This window comes from Diplotaxodon limnothrissa, linkage group LG10 (assembly GCF_057381915.1).
Source record: "Diplotaxodon limnothrissa isolate DT_005_m linkage group LG10, D_limnothrissa_male_GT1.1, whole genome shotgun sequence".
Taxonomy (NCBI): domain Eukaryota; kingdom Metazoa; phylum Chordata; class Actinopteri; order Cichliformes; family Cichlidae; genus Diplotaxodon; species Diplotaxodon limnothrissa.
Window position 1 is genome coordinate 21,717,994 of NC_140605.1, and position 24,666 is coordinate 21,742,659.

At 42.9% G+C, this 24,666-nt stretch overlaps 1 protein-coding gene across 2 annotated transcripts in view; it reads right to left on the reverse strand.

Annotated features, from left to right (window-relative positions):
* The window catches only part of LOC146624431 (transcription factor COE1-like), an 84,937-nt gene extending 60,271 nt beyond the window's left edge, over window positions 1-24,666 (reverse strand). For both annotated transcript variants that reach the window (XM_085363918.1, XM_085363916.1), the window contains exons 1-6: window positions 23,946-24,666; window positions 22,988-23,144; window positions 22,214-22,277; window positions 21,004-21,059; window positions 15,727-15,800; window positions 11,575-11,643 (exon numbers count right to left, since the gene is read on the reverse strand). In XM_085363918.1, coding sequence (XP_085220044.1) covers window positions 11,575-11,643; window positions 15,727-15,800; window positions 21,004-21,059; window positions 22,214-22,277; window positions 22,988-23,144; window positions 23,946-24,073 — 548 coding nt within the window. In that variant the 5' untranslated portion in view covers window positions 24,074-24,666. The remainder of the gene's footprint in view (window positions 1-11,574; window positions 11,644-15,726; window positions 15,801-21,003; window positions 21,060-22,213; window positions 22,278-22,987; window positions 23,145-23,945) is intronic.

Genomic DNA, 24,666 nt, shown 5'->3' on the forward strand with positions numbered 1-24,666 from the left:
AGTCTGTGCTGATGAGTGCAACTGCGACGCGTCTCCTGCAGTAGGGGACTCGACTCAGCCATTTGCCACCTGCTTGGTTTCTGGTCATATCCCAGTATTGAAGCAAGGTTGCTGAGCCCCTATGTCACCGTTCTGCAGCTGCACCTTGACAATATTTGTGGAAGAACTTCTGATTTTCTGTTTCACATCTGTGAGGTTCTGGCTGGATTCTGAATGTAAGTAATTAGTGTTAATTTCTGCATGTGTAGACGGCAACAGATTTGTGATTTTCACCAATTTGTTGTAAACTGATTGCACAAAATTGATTTCTTTTATTATTTTGAAGGCAACAACTGGTGCCCATCTTTTAAGCAACCATTTCAAAAGCAACAAGAGCTCAAGTTCATCGCACACGGTCGCAGTAATTTTGGTTGTGCCGTGGTCTCCCTAGTGTGACTGTAGCACAGGACACTATATTTCTAATGAGATGACATCACTCGGGTTTTCAGTTTTTATGGTAAACGTCTGTAAAAAAAATACGTTCAGCAAGAACTGTCAGCAGTGAGGTTTGTGGGTAAGAATTAGTGGTGACTGCTCCCTGCCGAGAAATATCACATGTTGCCAGCTGAAAGTGCTTCCAGGAGGATCTTGTTTCCATAAAGACACGTGACGAAGGCATCAGAACTAACATGGAAGACAGTGAGACATTCACCAGTGCTCTTCTAACATCTCCTTATCCACGACTACATAGTTGATGTTTATTTACTAAAGAACCACACAGGAGATGTCATATTAGTGAGTTATCACCAGGTAATTATGCATTCATAATTAAACAAACCGATTTAACTCAACACTTTCTTCTTCTTCTTGTGTCGTTTGCGATTAAAACTGTAATTGCTCATTAATTACTCATCACTCCATGATAAGGTGCTGTTTTTCTGCTGCCTAGAGGAGGGAAACATCATACATAGTAGTTACTTATGAATCATAAAAAACTATGACTATGATGCCTCACTTTACATAAAAGGGAAAAAGAGGCTGTAATTACCAGTACATCCCTATTTCTGAGTAAATACGTGCTACTGAGTAACTTAGTAATTACTTCCTACTTCCTAGTTCTCAATTACTATGTTACCATGTATTTCTCTGTTATCTCAAAGGAAAGTCATATTATTTTATACCCTCTAGGCTTTTGTTATTAATTAAATGATCAATTTTAATTTTACAGGCAAAAAATTAGAAACAATTTCTCCTTTTTATGTATAAGTATCACAGCGTCATGACAGAAATATGGCGTTTGCAGCATAAAACTCACATAACAGGTGGTATTTTTAGCCAATAAAAAGACTGTGATGCTTAACATAGAAACAAGAATAAAAATGGGTCCATCATAAAAACATTACATGTGGCCATCATTATCTGAATTATAGTTTTGGACATAATTTTGTGGAAGTTAATATGACTAAGGTGTTTGAATGTTATTTTTCTGTCTGTTAACGCAAGGAACCAAGTTTTTGCCACCTTTCGGCTTTAGGGGCAGTTTCTCATAAAAGCCAGCATTATAAATACTATGATAAGACCAGTTAAGTTTATGCCAGACCCACAGGTCACAGAGAAGAAATGCAGATTTAGAGAAAAAAAAAGAAAACTTCTTTCATTTTAAATAAACACCCGGATGATAGAGGCGGATTTGAGACTCAAGCCTGCAAACACCTACGCAGCCTGACCCGAGTTCAAGTGTTTCTATCTCTCTTTCTCTCGCTCCGAGAAAGATACAGACGCAGAGGGAGAGAGAGGGAGAGAGCAGCATTTAACCTCAGAGGGTCAGACTGAAAAAATAAAAAATCAGCTGAAATTCTCTGTGATCAATATGTCCAAGAAATGCACACACCCACACAGTGCTGCCACGGAGGACACCCATGAGCATCAGCACTCAGATACACATGAGCCATCCCTAATAAGCGCACACAAGCTAAAAAAACCTAAACACTTCACTGTAACACACACACACACAGGCACAGTGGAAGAAGAGCTGGCCACAGCTGCGCTCTCCTCATGAGCGCAGCACTAACTGACGGCTAATCGATTAGTGCTTGGTGACCTCTGACCTCACTAGCTTCCTGTCTGACAGATTACACCTCCGCAGTTCCATAGGACTGCATTCGCCTGCCTCGTTTTGTGTGTGTGTGGTTTTGGGTTTTCGTTATTTTTTTTGTCTCCACAATGGAACAAAAATAACAGAAACATCTCTCAAAGCAGGGTGGTCCATCTCATAATCCCCACATGCGTGAACTTGCATGTACAGTAAATGTGTGATTATGTGAGTCAAGGAATTTTCTTTTTTTTTTTTTTCTTGTCAATAGCAGCGCAAAACATAGTGTTTGTTGTTGTTTGGGCGTGTGCTATGTGTTACTGTGGTGACACAGACGGTGCGCAGATCAGGCAGCTCAGACTGGGAGGGGTGATGTGTGTGTGTGTTCATGTGTGTGTGTGTGTGTGTTAGGAGGTAGATAACAATGCCCCTCTCGGCAGGACACTGGTGCTCTCTTCCTGGTTTGCTTTACACGGGAAACACTGCCCCAACACACACACACAGACACACACAGAGGCACACACAGATATTTATACCTGTATGGGTTGCAATGACTTCACCAGCTCGCCCTGCACAGCCAAACAAAGGGAAACAACAGCAAACCAGTGTCCCTTCAAAACACACACACACACAAATAGAGGAGAGTGTAGAGCTTGCAGACTCAGCCGTCCGTTAGATGAGACAAGGTTAGCGTTTTTATTCCGACACGGCTATTAATAATGAAATGATGCATGGCTGGCACATTCGTACTCTCCTCCCCTTTCCTCTCCTCTCTTCTCTTCTACAAATTCCTTCTTACAGTTGTACAAACTCTCATACAGTAGGTAAACACACTCCTGCTCAGCCTCCCAAAACACATCAACCACAAGTTCACTTTGTGGTAAAGGGGGGGAAAAAATTCCACGTCTCATCAGTGTGTCAGTTAACAAGTATATATATGTATGTGTGTGTAATCTGCAGGGAGTTTCCAGATAAACTAAATGTGTTTGCTTTTTAATGACAGAGCTTAAGATATTCACACACACATGCACACACGCCACCGCCAACCACCTATCATGAATGAGCCACTCTGTATGCTTACCTCAATTCCATGTGTGTGTGTGTGTGTGTGTGTGTGTGTGTGTGTGTGTGTGTGTGTGTGTGTGTGTGTGCGTGTGTGGAAGAGAGACTAATCGCTGTCCAGTAATAGGAGCATGCTAAGAGAGATCTCTGTGTAGGAGCCCAGAGGCCTTTAGCCACAGTCTCATCGCCCACCTGGAGGTTATCCACATACCACACCAATGCACGCGCTCACACGACAGCTAGTCTTTTGTTAGCCTGCCAGAGAGCCACAGAAGTCAGTCCATTGGTAGGTTACATAATCACTCTCTGACTTAATTAATCAGTAAGTTTGTTGATCAATCAGCCAAGTTAATTAGTCATTCAGCTAATTTGTCAGTTAACTAAATGAAAAGGCGTGCCTTCTGTTCCACGTCGGGATTTTTTCCCCTTACCTGATGTGATAACACACTATGGCGTCTATACAGTGCACTGTGAGGCTTGAACTAATTTCTGAGACAATGTGTCGACTCTACAGATTCAAAAGTCTTTTACGTGCCTACGTAAAAAAAATTTTTTTAGTAGCTTAAATCCATGCCCTCATCGCCTTTGCAGAGCTGAACATGAATTTGGGTAAAAATTCAATTAAACTCTTCTTTAAATATTTATACGTTTACTATGTCAGAGATTGAAATATTTGAACACTTGGTTTTTTACATCCTCAATGGGCACATTTTTCATTGTGCAGTTTAGTAGTCAAATATTTATTACTGGACAAAAAAAAAAAAAAAATCCAGTGCACCACTCACCCGCTGCTGAAAACAGTTGTAGTTTTTGACAACAAGCAGACACCTAAAGTAATCGAGGCATCACAACAGCTTTGAAAGGAACAGATGGGAAAATCTTTGAGACCCTCGTGTCGTGTTTGTAGCTTTTAGGGTAACGTGATCCCTGCCTAAGGGTGGTTATGTGCACTGGGGTGGGGGGTGGGGAGTACCGGGAGACAGGAGCAGGAAGGGGAGGATGAGAGAGGTGAAAAAGGAGGAAATGGGGAGAAAAGAAAAAGGAAAAAGGTGTATGTGTGTGTGGGGGGGGGTACATATTACACATCTGTGTGGACTCTCTTCAGTTTTGCCCTTTGGCAGTTTTCTTCCTGATACTCCACGCCCGATTCAAATGATACAGAAATGGTAAATGGTAAATGACCTGTATTTGTATAGTGCTTTACTAGTCCCTAAGGACCCCAAAGCGCTTTACACTTCCAGTCATCCACCCATTCACACACACAAGCCTGATGGAGAAACTTGGCTCTTAAAAATAAGTTGGAATTAGAATTATTCCAATTTACAGACAATACAAAGGAAAATGTTCGGGGGGAAAATGAAAAGAAGAAGAAAAAGTAGATAGACAAAGACAACAACACATATCTCCATCTCTGAACCTAAACAAGCTCCTCTGCGTTAGTTTAGACAGTTAGAGGAAATGAAAATGTGTGTGTGTGTGTCTGTGTGTGTGCATGCATGTGTGTGTGTGTGTGTCCATTAAAACAAGCAGTCAAACTAAATCAGCAAGTAATGTGAATGCCGAGCTTCTAAATGCTGGGACAGGTGCAGACTGAGAGGCTAAATGAGAGAAATGAATAAAACATAGTCCTCTCTGCCTCTTTCTCCCTCTCTCTTATACACTGTTAAATACACACACACACAAACACAGACAGAGAGAGAGAAGTGAACAGTGGCATTATGTCAATAGTATGAATAATTCCCAGCACCGATGACCTTTAACACAGGAAGTGATACTGCAGAGCGTGAGCTGAAAAGAAAGAATCAGCCTCAAATAATTAAATAAGTGTGTGTTTATGAAGTGCGAGACATCTTCACAAACCAGCCAAAGAACCTCAATGTCATCCTCCACACTCACGGAAACACCGAGAATAAATGATGAAGAAGTTTATCTGGTTAAATTCATTTACATTATCCTCCCAAAAAAGTGCAATAAACTTTATAACCACCTAAAAATGACTATATTTGTTGATGCAATCTGTATCGGTAAATAATGTCACAAAGAGAACATCTCACAGGACTTATGGCACCAAAAAGGTTAACTTCATGGAAGCGTGTTTACTGAACTGACCATTTCTAATGGCAGTGACAATAAAAATAGAAAAAAATAGGAAATTAAGAAAATTCAAATTAAGTAACCATAACCGAGCCAGTGAAACTGATGGAAGCAGACAAACCTGGCAACCCAAAGGCAAATGATGCCACTTCTCCCCCCAAAAGACGAGACAACACTACATCTTTCGTAAAGATACAAAAAAACAGCAAATTCTTAGAACAAGATGAAAGTAAAATCAAAGAAATTTAACTCTGTCAGACCAAAACAACTCTCGGGATTTATCTCAGAGAAACAGAAGAACTAGAAGAAGTGAAAAACCACCACTTTGAATGTCTTCTTCACCATCGACAGTGTAAAACCATGATACTGCACTGCACTGTCATGTTGGCTTATATATAAAGTTTCTTTAGTCATTTGTGTCTTATTCAGTATATATACAACCAAGCATTGGCGTTTTTCCAGGAAAAAAATCAATAGCTGACATTGGAACCTTTAATTTTTGGATTATGCCTTAAAAATAGCATCTGTGATTTTCAGCTGCCTCTTCAATTTAAAAAAAAAAGAAAAAGAAATCCAATGTGCTGTTAATGCAATTTTCTTACATTGTACAGTTCATTATTGTACCTGTACCTAATTACGCTGATGCCAAGCAAAGCAAATTAGAATTTGAGAGGATGAAGATCTGAAGGAAACCAGGGCAAAGACAGAAAAGAGCGATGAGGACGGGTCAAGAAAGGAGGAGGCATATTCTCTCACAGTCTATTTTAGATGTGTGTGTGTGTGTGTGTGTGTGTGTGTGTGTGTGTGTGTGTGTGTGTGTGTGTGTGTGTGTGTGTGTGTGTGTGTGTGTGTAGGCTACATGTCAGACAGTGACAGTTGAGCGAACAGTGACATACCAGGTTGGCAGAGATATTTTGGTAACTAGGACAAGTGAGAGTGAGAGGGAGAGAGCAATAGTGAGGAAGACAGAGGCGGAAAAGATGAAGAGATCGTTTAGAAGATCCCTCTCACTTTCTGTCGCCTTTCTTCACCTCACCCCTCCATCCGCCCTCCCTCCTCCTCCGCCTCCTCCTCTCTCCTCTTCTATCTGATTGACAGCGCCCCCTCCTCACCCACCCTGTGCTCTTTGATTGACAGGACTCCCCAGACTGAGGCTCTTATCCCCCTGAAACAAACCTGGCTCTGCTCCTCCTCCTTTCTCTCTTCTGTCTGCCTAGACAAGCTCCCACTCTCCCCCCCCTCCCCCCCCCCTTACTCCTCCTTTCTTCCTTCTGCTCCCTCTAAATGCCATCTTATCATCTTCACCTCCTCTTTCTGTCATCCCTCCATCCCTTCCTCTTTCCCATCATCTCTTGCTCAAGCTCTGACCCCTCTTAACCCTATAGATTACACACACACACACACACACACACACACACACACACACACACACACACACACACACACACACAGGGAACCCCTTAAACCCCGAGGCTTATGTGGGCCCCTTTAGACTTTGAGAGGACACACACATTCACACACACTGGTATCCGTAGCACCCCTACACACAGAAAAACACACACTCAAACTGCCTTCCTCGCGCCGCGACACTCGTCTAAGCCCTGAACACACACCACCTGAGACTATAACCCCCTCAAACTGCTCACACACGCACAGTCTGAGCCTATTAAGCCAATTGTAGCAGTCTAAACAGGCACAAAGCTGAGCAGTGAGGTAGGTAACCCCTCAGGGCCACGGAGACGAAAACAGAGTCAAAGAAAGAAAAAAGGAGGTTGGGAGAGGGAGCAAAGCAGAGGGGTGTGGAGAGAGAGGGTGAGGTGAAGCAGAGGCACAGAAAAAAGGGAGGAAAAGGAGGAAGCGAGAAAGGGGGAAGTGGAAGTGATGGAGGAAAGTAAGAGAAAAGGGGATGATGAGGATGCTGAGTGATTAAAAAAAAGACAGTAAGAGTTACAAGTAGAAACTGAATGGCAGTCACACACACATAGACACACACACCCAGAGGAGAAGAGTGGTTGTGGCTCTTTAGGAGTCAAGCAGGCGTATGATAGGATAGCGTTGCATGTCGTTAACCCTATATTAACCCTGAGAGGCAGTGGGATGCTCAGTGTGCTATAACAAGGATTAACTGGGCCACACACACTCACAGATACACTCATACGTACATGGTACGATGGGCTAGCTGTCAGTCACACACATGTGCGCACAAGGACTGAGAGACACGCAATGAGCTGTCAGTCACTCTCTTTAATGGTTCGCACAGACAAATGTTTGAATTTGTTAAAGCATGAGTAATGTGTTTAAATGAGCGTGAGCCTTAACTCTGTTCACATGTCGATGTAACGTTTAAATGGTATGTAAATAAGTGTGCTTATGCATATCTCTTCATCTGCCAGTAACCCACTGCAGACTTGGCTGTAGCAACATTTTGGAGCCTTTTCTCTCTACTGTGCGCTGTATATGCTATAATGTAATATCAGTTTCACTTGGCTGAAACCATCCCTGCAGAAGCGTTGGGCAGCATTTATACCATGCAACAGTATCCAGGTCTTAGGGCAGTGGTTTCTTTTCTTTCTGAGAGCTTTCTTTCCAATTTTATGCTGATATGGGGCTCGTTTTAATGTGAGTGCAGATACTCTTCTTTCCTCCAGCATCTCCACAAAAGCCTTTGCTGTTGTTCTGGGATTCGTTTGCACTGTTCACACATTAGTTTCACGGAAACAGAATGCATCTCCTTCCTAAGTATTACGACTGTTGCCCGATCCCATGGTATTTATACTTACATACTATTGTTTGTACAGATGAACATGGTATCTTTCAGGAAATTGCTCACGAGGATGAACAAGGCTTCTGGAACGTCACAATTTTTTTCCAGTGTCGGGGCAGTTTCCTTTGGTTTTCCCATGATGTCAAGCAAAGGGGCCAAGACACACATCGCACTGACTCTGATGATGCTGATTAGCTCATCACAGGCTTCTAACGCTAGTGAGCAAGGTTTCAAGCTGTTTTAATAGCACACTTACTTAAAGTGCCTGGCAAAGTATGTGGACTGGTGGTCCATACATTCACGTGGAAAAGAAAGTTTCTACAGGACTCTATGTATTCCTTTGAAAAACTAAATTGTCGTATGTCTGTATGACTTTGTCAGCCTTTTGCATTGTGAAGGACTTAATTGTGGAGGAAAATCAGCCCACTCTTCCTTACAGCATTGCTTCAGTTCACTGAGGTTTTTGCACAGCTCGCTTAAGGTCCCACCACAGTATTTCAGTCAGGTTGAGGTTTGGACTTTGACTTGACCATTGCAACACCTTCATTCTTTTCTTTTTCAGCCATTCTACTGTAGATTTTCTGCTCTGTTTGAGATCATTGTCCTGTTGCATGATCCATTTTCAGCAAAGCTTTAGCTGTCAGGCTTGGCCTCACATTTGAGTCTTGGTGCTGTGCATTACAACCAAACATCTCCAATTTGGTCTCATATGTCCAAAGGACATTGTTACAGAGGTTTTGTGGTTTGTTCAGATGCAACTTTGCAAACCCAAGCCGTGAATAAACGCCCCAGACCACCAAACTGCCAAAACGTCTTCTTCTATAGAGGCGCTCACATCTGCTGACGGTCAGTTAAGTGCATTAGCGTCCATCATCCCACATTTTCACATAACTATAAATCCAATGCGGAGCTTGGCACGTGCACATCTGCATGTTGTAGCTTCATACTATCACCAGAGGGCAGTGTAAAAAAAACAGATCACAGACAAGAATGTGGGATACTCTTGTTTATGTTTGTGCTGTTTTTGGTCTTTTAGTTGAGCCGTTAAAAAGAAGGAATTTATCACAGACATCTTTGTAGCGAAGACGCCATTTTTTGTTTCATTTCTTCTTCATCCCGAAACATTGGCATTACCTTTCAGTTCAAGCCAAATTGTCAACCAATCCGGATTGTACCTTTGTAACTATTATAACTAAATGCAGCATACACTTGAGTATGTATAACCACAGATGCAGGGGGATATATCTGCTAAGCCCTTAATGTTTTCATTGTAACTGTTTAAAATAACTATTAAAGTTACATTTTGAATATTTCTTTGGAGTGGGTGAGTTAATTCGAGCTCTACTTCTGTTTATAATCAATGACACTTTAAGCTGTCATTTTGACTTTGCCTCATTCTCTCTCCACATGTTTGCGTCAAACAGCAGAGCTCCAGATGTTACACCAAGAGGCTGTGAACCACTGCAAAGTGGAGGGGGCAACAGGAAGTATCCCACGGTATCCACGGTAACCTTGACATTCCATCTTGACCAAGTTCCCTGACATCTCCCACAATTCACTCCGCTTTTCTCCTCCTGCCGTGGAAAATGAGACGTACACCCCCTGTGTGTGCGCGCACACACACACACACACTTCAATAGTCATCAAGCATCAATGTAACAAACAGTGACACACGTATTATGATTATGCAGCTATTACTTTGTCAGTTTGTGTCTAATATATCAGCTATTCTTTTAGGGGCCAAACCCAAGCCTTAGCCATGAATCCACACACGCAGATTACATACACACTTTCTAGGCAAATATATAAAAGGCTGTAAGCTGAGACGTTTGAGATAGCCGACAAAACAGGAGAATTGGGCGGTGGTGTGGCAATACTTATAATATCCTTCACGAACACACAAATGCACGTATAGCGTATGACACACGCACACGTTTGTGCACTTAATAAGATTTCTCCAAACACAAAGAAAAAGAGGAAAGAGGAGTTTTGCACCGTATAGAGCGAAACCTTGTACATCCCCTCCAAAGTGGCGAGAATAAAGAATCTCATTCATGCCAAATTATCCCTGTAATAACCTTTATGACCTCTGTTTGCGGCGCTGATCACACTGATGTTTGTCTTTATGAACCTTTAGTGAAGAAGCACTGAAGGACAGTCTGTAGATACAAAGCTGAGAGTCTATGGTGTGATTACTGTTCATCAGACGCTCATAAGCCACAATATTTAAACCTCAGTTTCAATTGTGTGGTTCCTCACGCCACACAATGGGGGTATGCTTAGGGTAGGGCATGGGAACACTGTCAGTGGATCGTCTGGGTCCTGTAAGTTGTGGAGTGTTTCCTCCGTATATCTCACTTGGTCTAGCACATCTTACATGCAGTATGATTGGACTGGAATCTGGAAATCTGGATATCCCGAGGCAGGGTCAAAACCCCGAACTCTTTGTCGTGTTTCTTGAGCCAAACCAGAGAAGTCTTTGCAAGAGTACTAGTGCCTCAGGGAGTGTGCTTGGACTGCAACAGTGTCTAGATGCTGTGAAAGTAATATCCACATGAATGCCGGCACCCACTGCACTGCAACAAGAAGATCTGAGGTATTTACCTCATCTGTCAGTGCTTTTAATGTTGCAGATGATCAGCTTATATTATAATTGCCAAAAATCTTTCACAAACTGAAACTTAAACATCTGGTCATGGTGAAGTAAGAAAAAAAAGAAACACTTGGTACAAATCTGCAGGAATATGATATTTTGTACAGTGATTTAAGTTGTGTAACAATGTGGTGACAGGGAGTAGAATATTTCACTCCTCTTCCTATGAATTACTCAAACACATGCAGACAGACCGACAGAACTGCTCGCACAGGGTTAAAACAACTGCCAAGGAGAAATCAGATTAAAATGAGGTTGGATCTTATTTCAGTTTTTCTCTGTCACTTTTTTTTTGTTCTTCTTCGCTCATGACCCACTTTTCTGTGCTGCTGCAGGAGAGACAGAAAGAGGGGTGGGGTGGATGTTAAGGGAGGGATAACTTCAGTCCTCTCCTGTGACAGACAGAAGGGAAGAAAGAGAGCGACAGACAGACAGAGACGAGCGGCAGGAAAACAACAGACGACTCCTGCTAGTGAGCTGCTTTGTGTTTCGCGTGACGTAGAGGAAACACACATTCATCTGAGCACTCAAGTCTGAAAGTGCGCCTTTGGGATGTAACAGAGCAGCTGATGTGTATTTGTGTCCCCTCTGCAAAGATCGATGATTACGTTACTAGAGTGCGCATGTACATGCAGATAAAACCTGTGTGTGTGTGTGTCTGCAAGTGTAATTCCACACTGTCACCACCCACTCATGAGTCCTGCTGTTTGACTTATAAAAGCAAAATTGGTTTCTCAAATGCTTCCCGTGCATCTGAGGCCGCTGATTCTATCGAGGAGTGACAGCAGCTCATCCAAACACACAAACATCCTGTCCCACCGCGCCGTTCAAACGGGTCAGCGCACAAACCCTCGTCCACTGTGTGTCTGTGGGTGTGCGCAAGTGTGTGCGTAAGGAGAGCGAGAGAAGAGGCAAAGTGAGAGACAGTACCTGTCGATGATAACAGGGTCTGAGGGTGTCTCATTACGGTTTCCACAGCTCTTCTTGTCACAGCACCGACTACGGGAAGAGAAAAGAAGACCGTCAGGGAAGAAGACACAGGGCAAAGTGGGGGGAAATTTGGGCATAGGGTACATTTTATGGAATTTCCAGATTAGAGGTTTAAGTGGGAGTGTTGCAGTGCGTGCCTTTCGTCTGCACTGATAAAACAAATTTATTACAACATCTGCAGAATTTGTCCCAATCTGTCGAAAACAGGCCATAGTGAATTTTACTGAAAGTCTTTCAGAGAAATCTGCCCTGAAAGCAAGGATAAAAATAGACCTGCAAGACAAGGAAAGTGACTGTATAGCAGGATCTGAAGGAAATACACTGTGGGATCGCTGCTTTAACAAATACATTAAAAAAGACACTGCCGGATTTATTGTTGGTCGTGGTTTGTCTCACTAGTGGGTAATTTGTTGCTGTGGTCACTGCCTAGCATTTCTTTTTTCCATTTTCTCCACTTTTTACTGCTGAGCTGGTTGATATTCATTACCAGTGTTCCCAGTATAAGGTGCACCTTTAACCACAGTTTGCCCATCTGGCTCAAACAATCAACTATTAAGATAGTAGTTTCATCCGAATCCCAACAACCTCTCAAACATTCAGGTTTTTAGGATTGGGCTCAAATAGATGATTTAATTTTGCACAGCACATTATAAGAACTACGCAGGTAGTAATTTAGCTGAATAGCAAAATAATATAAAGATAAGTTCCAGAGCTCCAGGCACCAAGATCGTGTTTTGGCTTAAAACTGATCTTTTAACAACCTTAACCAGATGTTGCAAAGCTCCATTTTCCATTTTGCAAGATTGCCAGGACTCCTGCCCCTACATTACACACGCATATACTAACATTACATGCTAGGTCACAATTTTACAGCGTTTATTGTAAAACACCATGCTTTGTGCTGTGGAGAGCCACAACACTTTTTCCTATGAAACTAGATTGTAATGGGGCATTACACCTATTTTCATAGCCCATGAAGGTGACTGCATAATATGATTGTAACTCTGGGGTTTTGTAAAGTCTCAGAATAATAACCTCTCCTGGTGTCAATATGATACTGTTGGGGTTATGAAAGGTTAATTAGTTAAAATCCCCTCCACATGTGTTGCAAGAAAATGTTTTCATGAGTACGTAATTAACAAGCTGAGATCATTTAGATGCTTATAGTCAAGTTTTTTCCAAAGGCAACATAACCAACAGCATAATCGTCTGGAAATCGAGCGCGAAAAGTCCATCCTAATTGTACTGATGAACCATCAGGTAAAGTGGAGATGGAAACAAAAAAGAAGCCCGAGGCTCCAAAAACACGTGGGTGGTATACGCACACGCACGCACGCACATATGTGATAAAAAAAACAAAACACCTGACATGGTTACCGAAATTCACACGTGTACTACAAGTGTGTCAAAAAGGCTTTCTTCCATGCATCAATTATGAATAAAGGTGTAAGCAGGAGGGCGGAGGATAAAGATGGCTATGGGTGGGGAGGGGGGGGGGGTAAAGAGTGAGAGGGTGTGCGTGGGATGGAGAGCTAAACGAAGAGGGTGAGAAGGGGAGGGAGGGGAGAGGAGGGGTCTGGGTGGGAAGAAGAGGAAGGGGAGACATCTCGGGTTTCCCGCTGTCACAGATGGCAGAGGTAGACAGAAAGCGACTGATACGTTACACCTTTCTCATTGTCTCCGCTATCTGCCGCTCTTTCTGCTCTCGCTGTCGTTTGCTCTCTGCCGCTCTATGAACTGGGTCATTACACTGTAACTTTGGAGAGCAGAGCGCAGCAACAGAGAGAGGTTAGAGAGAGGAATCAAGCAGGAGATCAGGGACCGGGGCGGGGGGTGAAAAAGGAAAGCTAAACCAGATGAGGGAGAGGTAGAGGGAAGGTTGGGTGATGGCGTGGGAAACAGAGGGGATGGAATAGATGTGAAGGAAACTTAAGGGACAGAAGAGGAAGTGGAGGAAGGAGAAGAGTGTTTTATGCTATGAAAGGAGAAGGACGGGGTGGGATGGGAGTAATGCAGGACCTATATCTGTAGATGCTGGTGAGCTAATCATCTGCTCTAACATGCATCTCCGACCAAACACACATAAGACATGATTTTCACCTGATCTTTGTGCTTTAATCACTGAAACAATGAGTCCAAATCGATGCAATGTCTCTTACTTGCAATTTACATGTGTTGGGAGGGAAAATGCCAAAATAAATTCACAACTTACAAACTTTGTTTTTTGTCTCTGTAAATGAAAAATCTTTGGATATTGACTGTTGGCCAATCAAAGCTAATTAGATAATGGGTGTTTAACTTTAATTTTAATAGTCAGAATGATTAGCAGCTATGTTAACATGTCAGTGATCACATGATATAAATAAAGTCAAGAGATTAGCCTTAGATTTTGATTAGTTTAGCAAACATAATAACTTAAAAACATAAGTGACAGGCTCATCACTAATCCATAATTCTATTCCTGGAGAGATATGTTTCATTCAAATGTCTGTTAAAAAAAAAGATACAAATAATAACAGATAAACGTCTGCTTACACAGAAGCTGAGCAGCCAAGGATTTTCCAAATTCACAGAAATTTGTCTAAAAGTATATTTCATGTCCTGGAGTTTCCAAAGAAATGAAAACTATTATGCTAAAATGTCCACAATAAATTAAACTCACCTTAAAAATAAAAGCAATTTCAACCAGCTATACCGAGGCTGCTCTGTCAGACAGAGTGAAATAAAATATCTACAATGCCATAAAGCTTCTTGATTTGAAAGAGGGCAAATGTTAAAATACACTGAGCACGACCAACATTTGTATTAAGCGCGTTCATTGAAGCATCTATTGTCCAATTTTAGAGTGAAATCACTCACGTATTCGTGCCAGCGCTCCAGCCAATTTTGCAACGCAGGTCTTTGTGGTGGCAGATTGGCTGGGAGCATATGGCTAATAGCACTGCCGTGACAATAAGCCACACTGATTAATGGACGCCCTGAGCTCTTTGTGTGTGTGTGTGCGTGTTGTGTTGTGTGCAAAGCCCCCGCTGCAGAATCAGCATGTGAGAACATGAGGCAACAGCCGTAACTTTGACCTCAGCGGCTGTTGAAGACAAGCGACTGTTTACACTCGCTGCAGAAGCCATACTTTCTGCACTGTTGCTCCCCCAAAGGAAGTATTTAAAACAAAATCCTGCAGGACAGAACGAGCACCTTCTACTGTACGAGAGTCATACCGTACAGGTTACGCAAGCACATTTGATTCAGGTCCGCAATTATCCTCCACTTGATGAACGGCAATAATTTACAATAAAATCTGTTGCCAAATTGTTTATTTATATATTCACTGTAAATCCGAATTTCAATTGGTCTATCATGAGCCTCTCCAGCTGAACTGCCTGAGGAATATTCACCAAGCTATACGATGAAGTATTAGTGGGCCTGATTTCACAACTAAAGTCCCTGTGTGCGCATGTAGATGAACCCCAATTTATATTGGTACAGTTAAAGTTTTTCAGTGACAAGGTCAAGGAAAAAGAACAACGTAATTCATGTGCTAAATCTGAATTTTTATAACTGCGCTGTGCAGGGCTCTGAATACACAAGCATACTTCTTTGTGTCTACGGATCTATGTGTGTGTGCGAGTGTGTGTGTGTGCGCGAGTTCCTGCCTATTTTTTATAGTCAGATTGAAGAGCAAGGCCCATTTGTTAGCCATGAAACAACAGAAGGGTTCAGATTGACTAATGAGTTTCTCTGTGTCCTAATTAACCAGGCGTCAGAGACACATGCGCACACAAAATACACATGTTCTCGCGCGCACGTTTCCTATTGTATAGGATAGGTCGGCAAAACGTCCCTATAAATAGAACTTTCCTCCCAACCTACTTCCAAAGAAATTCATCTTAAGCTTATAATTAAAGCAACAACTATGATAGCCAAAACTCATCTTCCTCAACAGATAGGGCTTCAGGTGTGTGTGCGTATGTGCGTGTCGGGGGGGTTAATGAGGGTGACAAAATAAGAAATGTACATAGCGGTGATTGGTGAGAACTTCACAGGCAAAGTATGCTGGAGGAGAGAGGAGAGATGTGATGCATCTGTTCTCACCTGCACATGATCTCATGTGTCAGTAGCACTCTGCACATCTCTGGGTTCTTGTCCTGGCCTTCGTAAACAATCGGCTGAAAAGAAAGAGGAGAAGAAGAAAGCGGAGAGTTAAACTCGCAGGCTCCAGCGTGCTCATTTCACAGCACACCAAAGCCTCTTACTGTTTTTATTTACGGTGTGTGAGTGGCTCACAGAGATCCATTTAACTGATATGTAATACAACAACAGAGCAATCATCAGAAGTTGGACCGATGAGATTTGTTAATGGGATCAGTGAATTGTTTTTGTGGGAACTTTAAACCTTCATTTTCAAAAAAAAGCTTTGAGGAAATTACTATCTTAATAGTAGATTTATATCATAACGAGCATGAAGCTGCACCTTGACTTGTAGTTTTTCTGTAACGTAACTGCACCGTACACTAAGAATAGCGCCAAAGTGTTATTGAGCTAATAGGTTAGGTCCCACTTCACCTCCATGAACGCATCCTTCATCAGTAGCACCTCTACTTCACATACACTCACACCCATTGTGTCTCACACCCCTCCTTACACACACACACATGCACACATACGCACACACGGAGCTGATTCACACTCATTGTTTTAGAAAATCCTCAAAATAACAACCATCATCTCATTGGCTCCGGAGAATGGTCCTCACATTTTCTGCCTCTGCTGCCGAGGCTTCACCTGCTTCTGTTACACAACACTCCCGCGCTGCTATGGAAGCAGAATAAACCGGCATAAGTCACACACCACTAAGCTACCTATCAATCAATACGCACGCCCTGTCAGTCTTTGGTCTGCAAAAGCTGGTTTGATGTGTCGTACCGAAAACTGCGGCGAGCCTGACTGAGTGACAAGATCGCTTTCCTCATGAGCAGCCAGGAAGTTTCTCTGCCCTTTAAAATCATCTCTGGCTCATGTTTAGACTGCCTGCTGCCATCAAGTGAACAATGATGAATGAATAAAGCTGATTTTAAGACCACTTAACAAGGCCACACTGACACCGCCATACTTGGAAAATGAGACATGTATATTCACATGTTAATGCATACCTATGTTATGTCTAAGTAGCTTTAAAGCTTATGGACTGTCAGATATACTACACATGGCCCAAAACTCAAATGCAAACCCTCTAAGAAGAATAATCAGTGCTTTTATTTCACCTGTGATTCCTTGTCATTCTCCATGAAGTGAAATTAACAGGGGCACACTTTGCTGGTTGCATAAAACAGGATTCAGGGGCACAGTGGAGAGGCTCTGAACCTCCCAGTGGCTTCTTATTGGGGCCTCAAGATGAGCAAAGGGTGTAGGCTGAACCTCTCATTTGTACCAACTATGTGAAACTTAATGGAAAGCAGTGACAGAGGCTGTACTGTCTGAGGGCCCCAGTATTGTAGCCTAAAGCATTTCATACTAATAGCTAGCTGTGTTTTCTGGAATTGGAGCCCCCATGTGTTTCAGGCCCCGAGGCCCTTGTCAGTTACAATTTTCCATGCATGTGCATATTCCATTTGAACCCCTCCTCCCCACGCCTGCAGGAAATCTATCGATATGTGAACCTGGAGACCGAAAAGCTCCTGGTGGTCCAGGATTCCAGGGATGTGCACCCACAGTCGATTCAAGCACGGGGTGAAAATATGAAACAAAAATGAGCTCATGGAGGAATCTGCACCAGGCTAAGCTGACATTCTCCAAGAAAAGCCAATCTGACCAAAAGCTGTCAAAGCGTCTGACGCAAGTTCAAATACGCAGGAAAGAAAATAAGCGTTTGTTCAGATTGTAAATATTTTAAATGACCTCAGACAAAGAAGAAAAAAAACCGCTCCCATTAACACACTACTGAGGTTGATCCGACACCCAACATCTGAAACTCTTTCTGGAAACGCTCACTCATCAACATTTGAACCGTAAAATCCCCCTGATTGCCCTTTAATGAAAGCCAAATCTAAGTGTGGGGAAACGCAGAGAAGGACAGAATTCTGACAGAGCAAATCTGAAGAGGAAACGTGTTTTATAAACCACAGTTGTGTCTGTGATTAGTCCTGCTCCTCGCGCCATGGGAAAAGAGTGGGCCAGGAGAAAGCAATGAGCTTGCTCCCTAACCTCGCCGAGCGCGCATCACCATCATCTCTTCCCTTTTTTTTTTTGCACTTTGCTATTTTCTTGTCTTACGCCCACACGCAAACACACAAGTAAACCATTAAACCTTTGGCTGGGTGAATGCATTGATCTTTCTAAACAGAACAGCCGTGTCGCCCGTGACACGTACCACCACATAACAGCCCACCTCCTTTATTTAAGGCGATCGGGTCAACAGCATAGATGAGCTACAGTCTGGGTCATGCAGCAAAAGTAAAAGTTTGTAACTGTAAAAGACATCCAGTTCTTTCCCACCTGACTGATTGCTGCTCGCCCTGTGCCAACAATCTTTCTTTTTTAAACCAGTTTGGTTTTCGAGAGAGGTCTTGCGTCACGGAAGGTAAAACAAAACATTAGTATTTACAGCAGAACTGCATGAAACTAAGGTCTAAAGTTTCTAATTGGTCTGCCCTCATGGCAGCTGGAGACCTCTGGAGCTCCAAAGAGGAAAAAGTGACAATGCAAAGATACTTCATCCACCCTCTGTGACAGCCTCTTGTGTTAGTGTGTACCTTCCTCTACCGCCACGGCCCACGTTTGCCTCAGATTCTTCATTGCTGTCACTTTGCCTGCTCTGCTCCTCTCTTTCATCTGCTTTTCCCTCCTCTGTCTCCTTCCTCTCTCCACCTCAGCAGGCCTTTCACACAGCATCTTTGCTTCTCTGTTCCCCACCTTTGAAGTGGCGTGATATGTGCGGCATGTAAACAAGGATCCGTTAAGCAGGGGAACACACTTCCTCCTGCGTTAGTGTCAGGTCGACTAGCGAGCTAGTGATCCGACAGGGCCGCAGTGACAGACGCTTTATTCTCCGGGACAGAGTCGTGATCAACGAGCTCCACGCTCTGCTTCTGAAGACTAGGAGGTGCTCTCCTTCTCCGTTTAACACAATCAGTTCTGGCCCTCAGCGCACAAACACAGAACAGGTAGACTTACAGAAATAGAACAGAAACAGGCAGCAGCTTTTAAATGCCAAATGTTGGAGTAGGCTTTTCCTTTACTGGCTGTTAAATCACAGTGAGAAGGGCGGAAAAAAACAGAATAAAAGCCGTTTGCCTCATTATAGTGTGTTGCACATACTCTGAATTACAGAGTCGAATATTTAAGTAAAACTAAAATTAATACTTTACACCGCTGATCAACTACTAAAACTGAGAAATTCATACTTAAAACAAATCTATGTTTCTATGGTTTACTCTGAATAATCTTAGAGAAATGACCCTCTTGCTTTCTTGTTTTTATCGTCTTCTGTTTCTGGGCTTTTAAACAGTGAAATGTGTGAAAGGTATGCTACTACGGCACCAAGAGAGATTAACGAGACTAGAATAAGGCTGGATTTTCGAGCATTTGCATCATGACAAATGTAAATATTGATGATTATTTCCTAAGTTGTAAAACAGAAAGCCTGTTTCATTATCACGGTTACAAACTCAGCAGCTCTTTATTTTGTGTGTTCCTGTCAAAAATGTGTTTGGGCATGCTGGGCTCGGGTCGTGTGTTTTCAATTTTGGTGGATGAAGCCACATCTTGTTAACAACCAGTGAAATAAGAGCGACACCAGTGCAACCTCTGGTCTTCTGTGTGGCTTCTTCTTCTTTTCTTTTTTTCTTTTTTCCCCCGCCTGGCAAGACAACAGTGGGTGCGAACAAATGCCTGTGTGTGCGGTTAGAGACAGCGGCCATGACATCACTGACCAGCTAAGCCAACCTCGCGACTGTTTTGGTTTGACCACCTGTTAAAGTTCCATTCCTCCACTACTGGGAATAACACACACACACACACACACACACACACACACACACACACACACACACACACACACACACACACACACACACACACAAACTGAAGCGAGCATGCTTTACGCCTTCTCCAAAGCACCTTTGCACATTTACTGTATACATACAGCACTAAACACCTGCTCCCCTTCCCCATCCACACAGCCACAGAGCAGCACTCACACAGTGCAAGGAAGGCACCACAGGTGCAGCACACCTGCCTCCATCCTTTTTTCCCCCCCTTTTCAAATATTGAAATTCTAAAAAGCCATTAATTTTTTCAGCATGAAAAAGTGTGCATGTATTTAATTTTTTCAAACTCTACAGGAGAAAGTCCCAACTGTGTGTATGCGTGTGTGTGTGTGTGTGTGTGTGTGTGTGTGTGTGTGTGTGTGTGTGTGTGTGTGTGTGTGTGTGTGTGTGTGTGTAGCTGGTTGTCACCCCACCAAGCCGAACCTAAAGAGTGTTATTAGGAAACAGTGTGGTCTCTTAGGCCTGCCAGCGTGCACACACACACACACACAGTATGTGGTGCAACGTGGCAGCAGTAATGTGAGACTGTCAGAGCCTGGAGTCACATTAGTAAGTATTCAGTGCATGGTGGGCTTCTTGGCTCCTCATACCTTGGCTTTCACAACACACACACACACATTTTGAATTCCATCAGGCAGATAACTCTCACTCGCACTTTCTTCATGAACAAAAACAATCAGTTTTCATCCTGACTTTACCTGCGGGACCAGGAGCGCACAAACTGAAAATGCATCCCTGTCTTCCTGCCTCTCTCCTCAAACTCTACCTGCTCCTCTCTCTGTCTCCCTCCCTCTCTCTCTCTCTCGCTCTCCCTCCCTCTTATAAATGTACACATAAACAAAAACAAGAGCATTACCAGAAAAATTGGATCTGATCGGAATGCTTGATACGCAGCAGACCAAATCCCAGAGGTGCCCTTATATCTTTCCACTTCCTACTGCGAGCAGCAGAATTACGCTCCTGTTCCTCAACACCCGCTCGCTGCCTCCTCACTCTAATCACAGCGAGAGGAGCACAGGCACAGGCCTGGAGCCATGCCGTATGTGTGTGTGTGTGTGTGTGTGTGTGTGTGTGTGTGTGTGTGTGTGTGTGTGTGTGTGTGTGTGTGTGTGTGTGTGTGTGTGTGTGTGTGTGTGTGTGTGCCCCCACCCACATACACTGTGGAAACACCCACCCATTGAATCATACACGCATAAACATTCATTTCTGTGTGAAATAGAGGAGGGCGGCGGAGAACAAGAGGATCAGTGGAGCAGCTCTTTGTCAGAGAGGTAACAGGAGAGGTGACAGACCGCTCTGAGAGTGTGTTAGGGTGTGTGTTTACCTGTTTAGTCATGGAGTCTATGAGTCGAACATAAAAGTCCTGCTCTGTTCTGATGCCTGTTGGGATCCAGAGGAAGGGAGAAATATTGTAAACTTTACACATATTTTAACACACAGTGCAGCACGTTGCAGGGCATTTAAAATACGTGGAATTAGGTTAGCAAAGTGGCAGCAGCGGGAACAAGGAAACGAGATTAACGTCATTTACAGCAATAAGCTCGCAATAAATAAACAAAGGAGCGGTGCAAACGTAATTCTGACTCGCAAATTCTTTCTTCTTAAAGCTTTTATTAATGTTTCCTATTTAGGCCTGAAATATGAGTCAGTGGAGAACAGTCTGAGAGCAGAACGCTTTAAACGCTCACACTTGCGACTTGACAGACAGTGGCTCCTTTTTAACGAGGCAGAAAGGGGTTGTGAAGAAGGTGAGAGGCTTATTAAAGATCAGCCAGCAGCTGCTCATCAGTTCAGTGTGAAAATAAATGTTGTTCAGCTTCTGCATTTCTCTCTGCTGCGATGCAAGCCTTACGCCAAGCCGGCTGTATCCATATAGCTCCCAAATCACACGAAAATCACACGTTTAACTCGGCATAGTTTACACAACACGAGACCTTGGGCGTTCAGCCCCGTGTTAAGGTGGTAAATAGATTCAAACACCTTGTTTGTTGACTTATCTGATAAATTGCTTGTGCCTATTCTGACTCCCAAATATCAACACATGCGAGACACGAATTGTAGCTATTGTTTATTACACAGGAGGCTGGTGCTGTGATGTCCCTGCTTGGGTTAGAGTGCAGCTCACACTGTCAAAAAATTATTTAAAAAAAAAAAGAAAAAGAAAAATAAAGAGCACATAAAACTGGACAAACTAATTTAGGGACAGTGACAGCAATGAAGCCACAAAGCTGGGTCACATCCTGTAACAGCTGCCTTGAAATTTGACTAATAGAAGTCGGTCACGTTACACAATCGTGAATCTCTGCCCTGCGATTTCGTTGACATAAATTCTGGAAGCCTTGATAACCCATTGCAACATTTTTTTTACTACTTTGAGGACAGGACCCCCCCCCCCTCAAGAATCAGCTGCTGCCTGTGTGAATATCATTAAGTGTCTGATAAAATAAGACATGAAGCTGATCTGGCAAAGCTGACTCTAACTATGCATGCATATATATATGTGAGTGTGTGTGTGAGTGTGCCAGTCTGCTCACCATTACTGTAAAGAAGCTGTAGCCTGTAATGAATCCCGTTATTGGTCTTCTCTCCGCTGGTCTCCTTGACACACACACAACAAACACACAGCTGTTTATGGAAAATTTAACACCATTTTTAAAAAATAGCAAGAAATTAATTTTTTCCTCTTTTCACATGTAGGCTAGTGAAGCATACATCCAACTTAATGAATTCTTTACAGCGGTCTTGCATTAAATAAAAGCTGATTTATGCTCAGAGGAGTGCAGCCCTGTAATTTCTCCGTGTGTAATCGTGGTGTTATTGTGGATTTTTAATTCCTGCGTAATTACTAGTTGTGTTCGGAGGGCCAATAAATCCAACACGGAATTCTCCCGATACATTTCATCTAATTTAAGCCAAGTCATAATTGATGAGAAGCCCGGGCTGCAGCGCCGTTGTTTATATAGAACAAGTGGTTGGGTTGAATGGAGCTGTAAATTAAAACAATTTAAACTCCAAAAGGCATTTTTTTTCATTTATCAAATACACACGAGGGTTTAAGGAGGTTTGTGCCTTACAGTAAATTTATAATGCTTATAATATTGTATTTTTAGTTTTTAATAATAATAATAATATAAATAATAAGAATAATAATACAAATAATTAAAGGACAGGTAGTTCATTAAAATGGGACGTTAAAAATTCATTCAATAATGTCAGAAACCAAATTTAATATTCGAGGCCTTCACAAAATCTCAGTAATCTTCCTTCATCTAAAAACTCTTAAGACCAACGTGTATTTCTGAACCGACCTTCTCTTTTTCGATGAAGTCCACGAAGCTCGTCCTCTCGATCTCCACCGGCTGGCCCTGCCGGTCGTACAGAGCTAGGACGAAGTGGAAGAAGTTGGACTTCCGCAGGTTGGGGGGCGGCTGCTTCTCAAAGTGAGCCCGAGCCAGACCCACTCCACTGCAGACACACAGACGGAGGGGGTGTTAGAAGCAGTCAGAGGATGTAAAGTTTTTATGTTGTAAAAATTAGAAAAATTCAAAATTAATATAAGAAGGAAAGCAAATTAAATAGTAATAATTATGTAAAGTTAACCTAAAATAAATAAATAAAAACAAACCTAAAGGGCCTACAAGCACTGAAAGTATAAAATCTAGCTTGTGCTCTTTTTTTTTTTTTTGGCAGATTTTCCTCTTATTTTAAAGATTGTGATTATGAAAGCTGCCTGTTTTATTTAATTATCTCCTGAATCTGTAAACCAACTTGAAGCACAAACTTGCTGTTCGCGTAAAGGGGAGATCGTGATAGATCCACGTTTACTGTGACTGGCTGTGGTTCAGTTGGAGAATTTTATTCCCTTCTAATAAAACAACGAGTAAGTTTGAAAATGGGGGGAAGTACAGGATTTATTTTTCTCTAGCACAGGACTGCATTTATGTATTTGTTCTTTGTTTTAATCCTTAATAAATCGCATCTGAAACATATGCGGAAAAAATAATCTCTAGACCAAGCACATGCTGCTTACAACTGTTTAGTTAATGACAGCTTGTGTGGTAGAATTGTTCTGAATGAGATTATTAATTCTACAGATGATTTTATCAGCAGTTGAATGGACAGATTTTTTTTCGGACTGCTGCACTTCCATTCCCAAAGTCTCAATTCTTGTACAGCTGCAGTATCCTGGAGGAGAACACGCAGGCTGATTCCATCTTTCGGTAAATGAGTGATGGTGGAAGTGCTCCTCACTTAGGCACAGCTCACCTTTGGGCGGCCGTGTTGGCGTCCAGCACGCCGCCCCCCTGCATCCAGCTCCGGACGTTCATTCCTCCCAGCGGCTCCTCTTTCAGGCTGCTGCCGCTTCTCTGGATGCTCTCCTGGATTCCAAACATTAACAAACCTCCTGAGCTCGATGCAAGTCCCTCCGTTTGCCTCTCTCCTCCCGGCTTTGCACTTGTTCTCTGGCGGATCCCTTTCAGTGACTCGAGCGGAGGAACCTTGAGACGCACTCTTGCTGCTGGTGCTGCGTGCGCTTAGAAAGACCTCAATCCAGCGTGCACCCTTTATTCCACTTTCTCTTGTCCTGAGGAGGGAGTTGGTGCTAAAACGGTAGGCGAATCATAATAAGTCATAAAATCCAGAACATCCAAGCACTTAAAAAAAGGGTTAAAAATCGCACGCCCTGTGCGTAAAATATGTGTGTAGGGTGGAAAAAGTCACTCCTGGTGCGCGTGGAAACCCACCGCTTTGGGCTGTCACAGAGAAAAAAACAGAGAGATCAGCTAGTACCCGGATCAGATGTCATCATTTTCTGACACTTCTTTCTTCCTCTTTTTTTTGCTCTCGCTCTCGTCTCTGCCTCAGCTCAGTGGTCCGGGACGCGCTGGCGTCGGTGATGTCCAGAGCTGCGCTGCTTCCCGCGGAAGACTCCCGAGCTCTCGCCACTCCGCTCTCTCTTTCTCGCTCGCTCTCCCTCTCTCTCAGA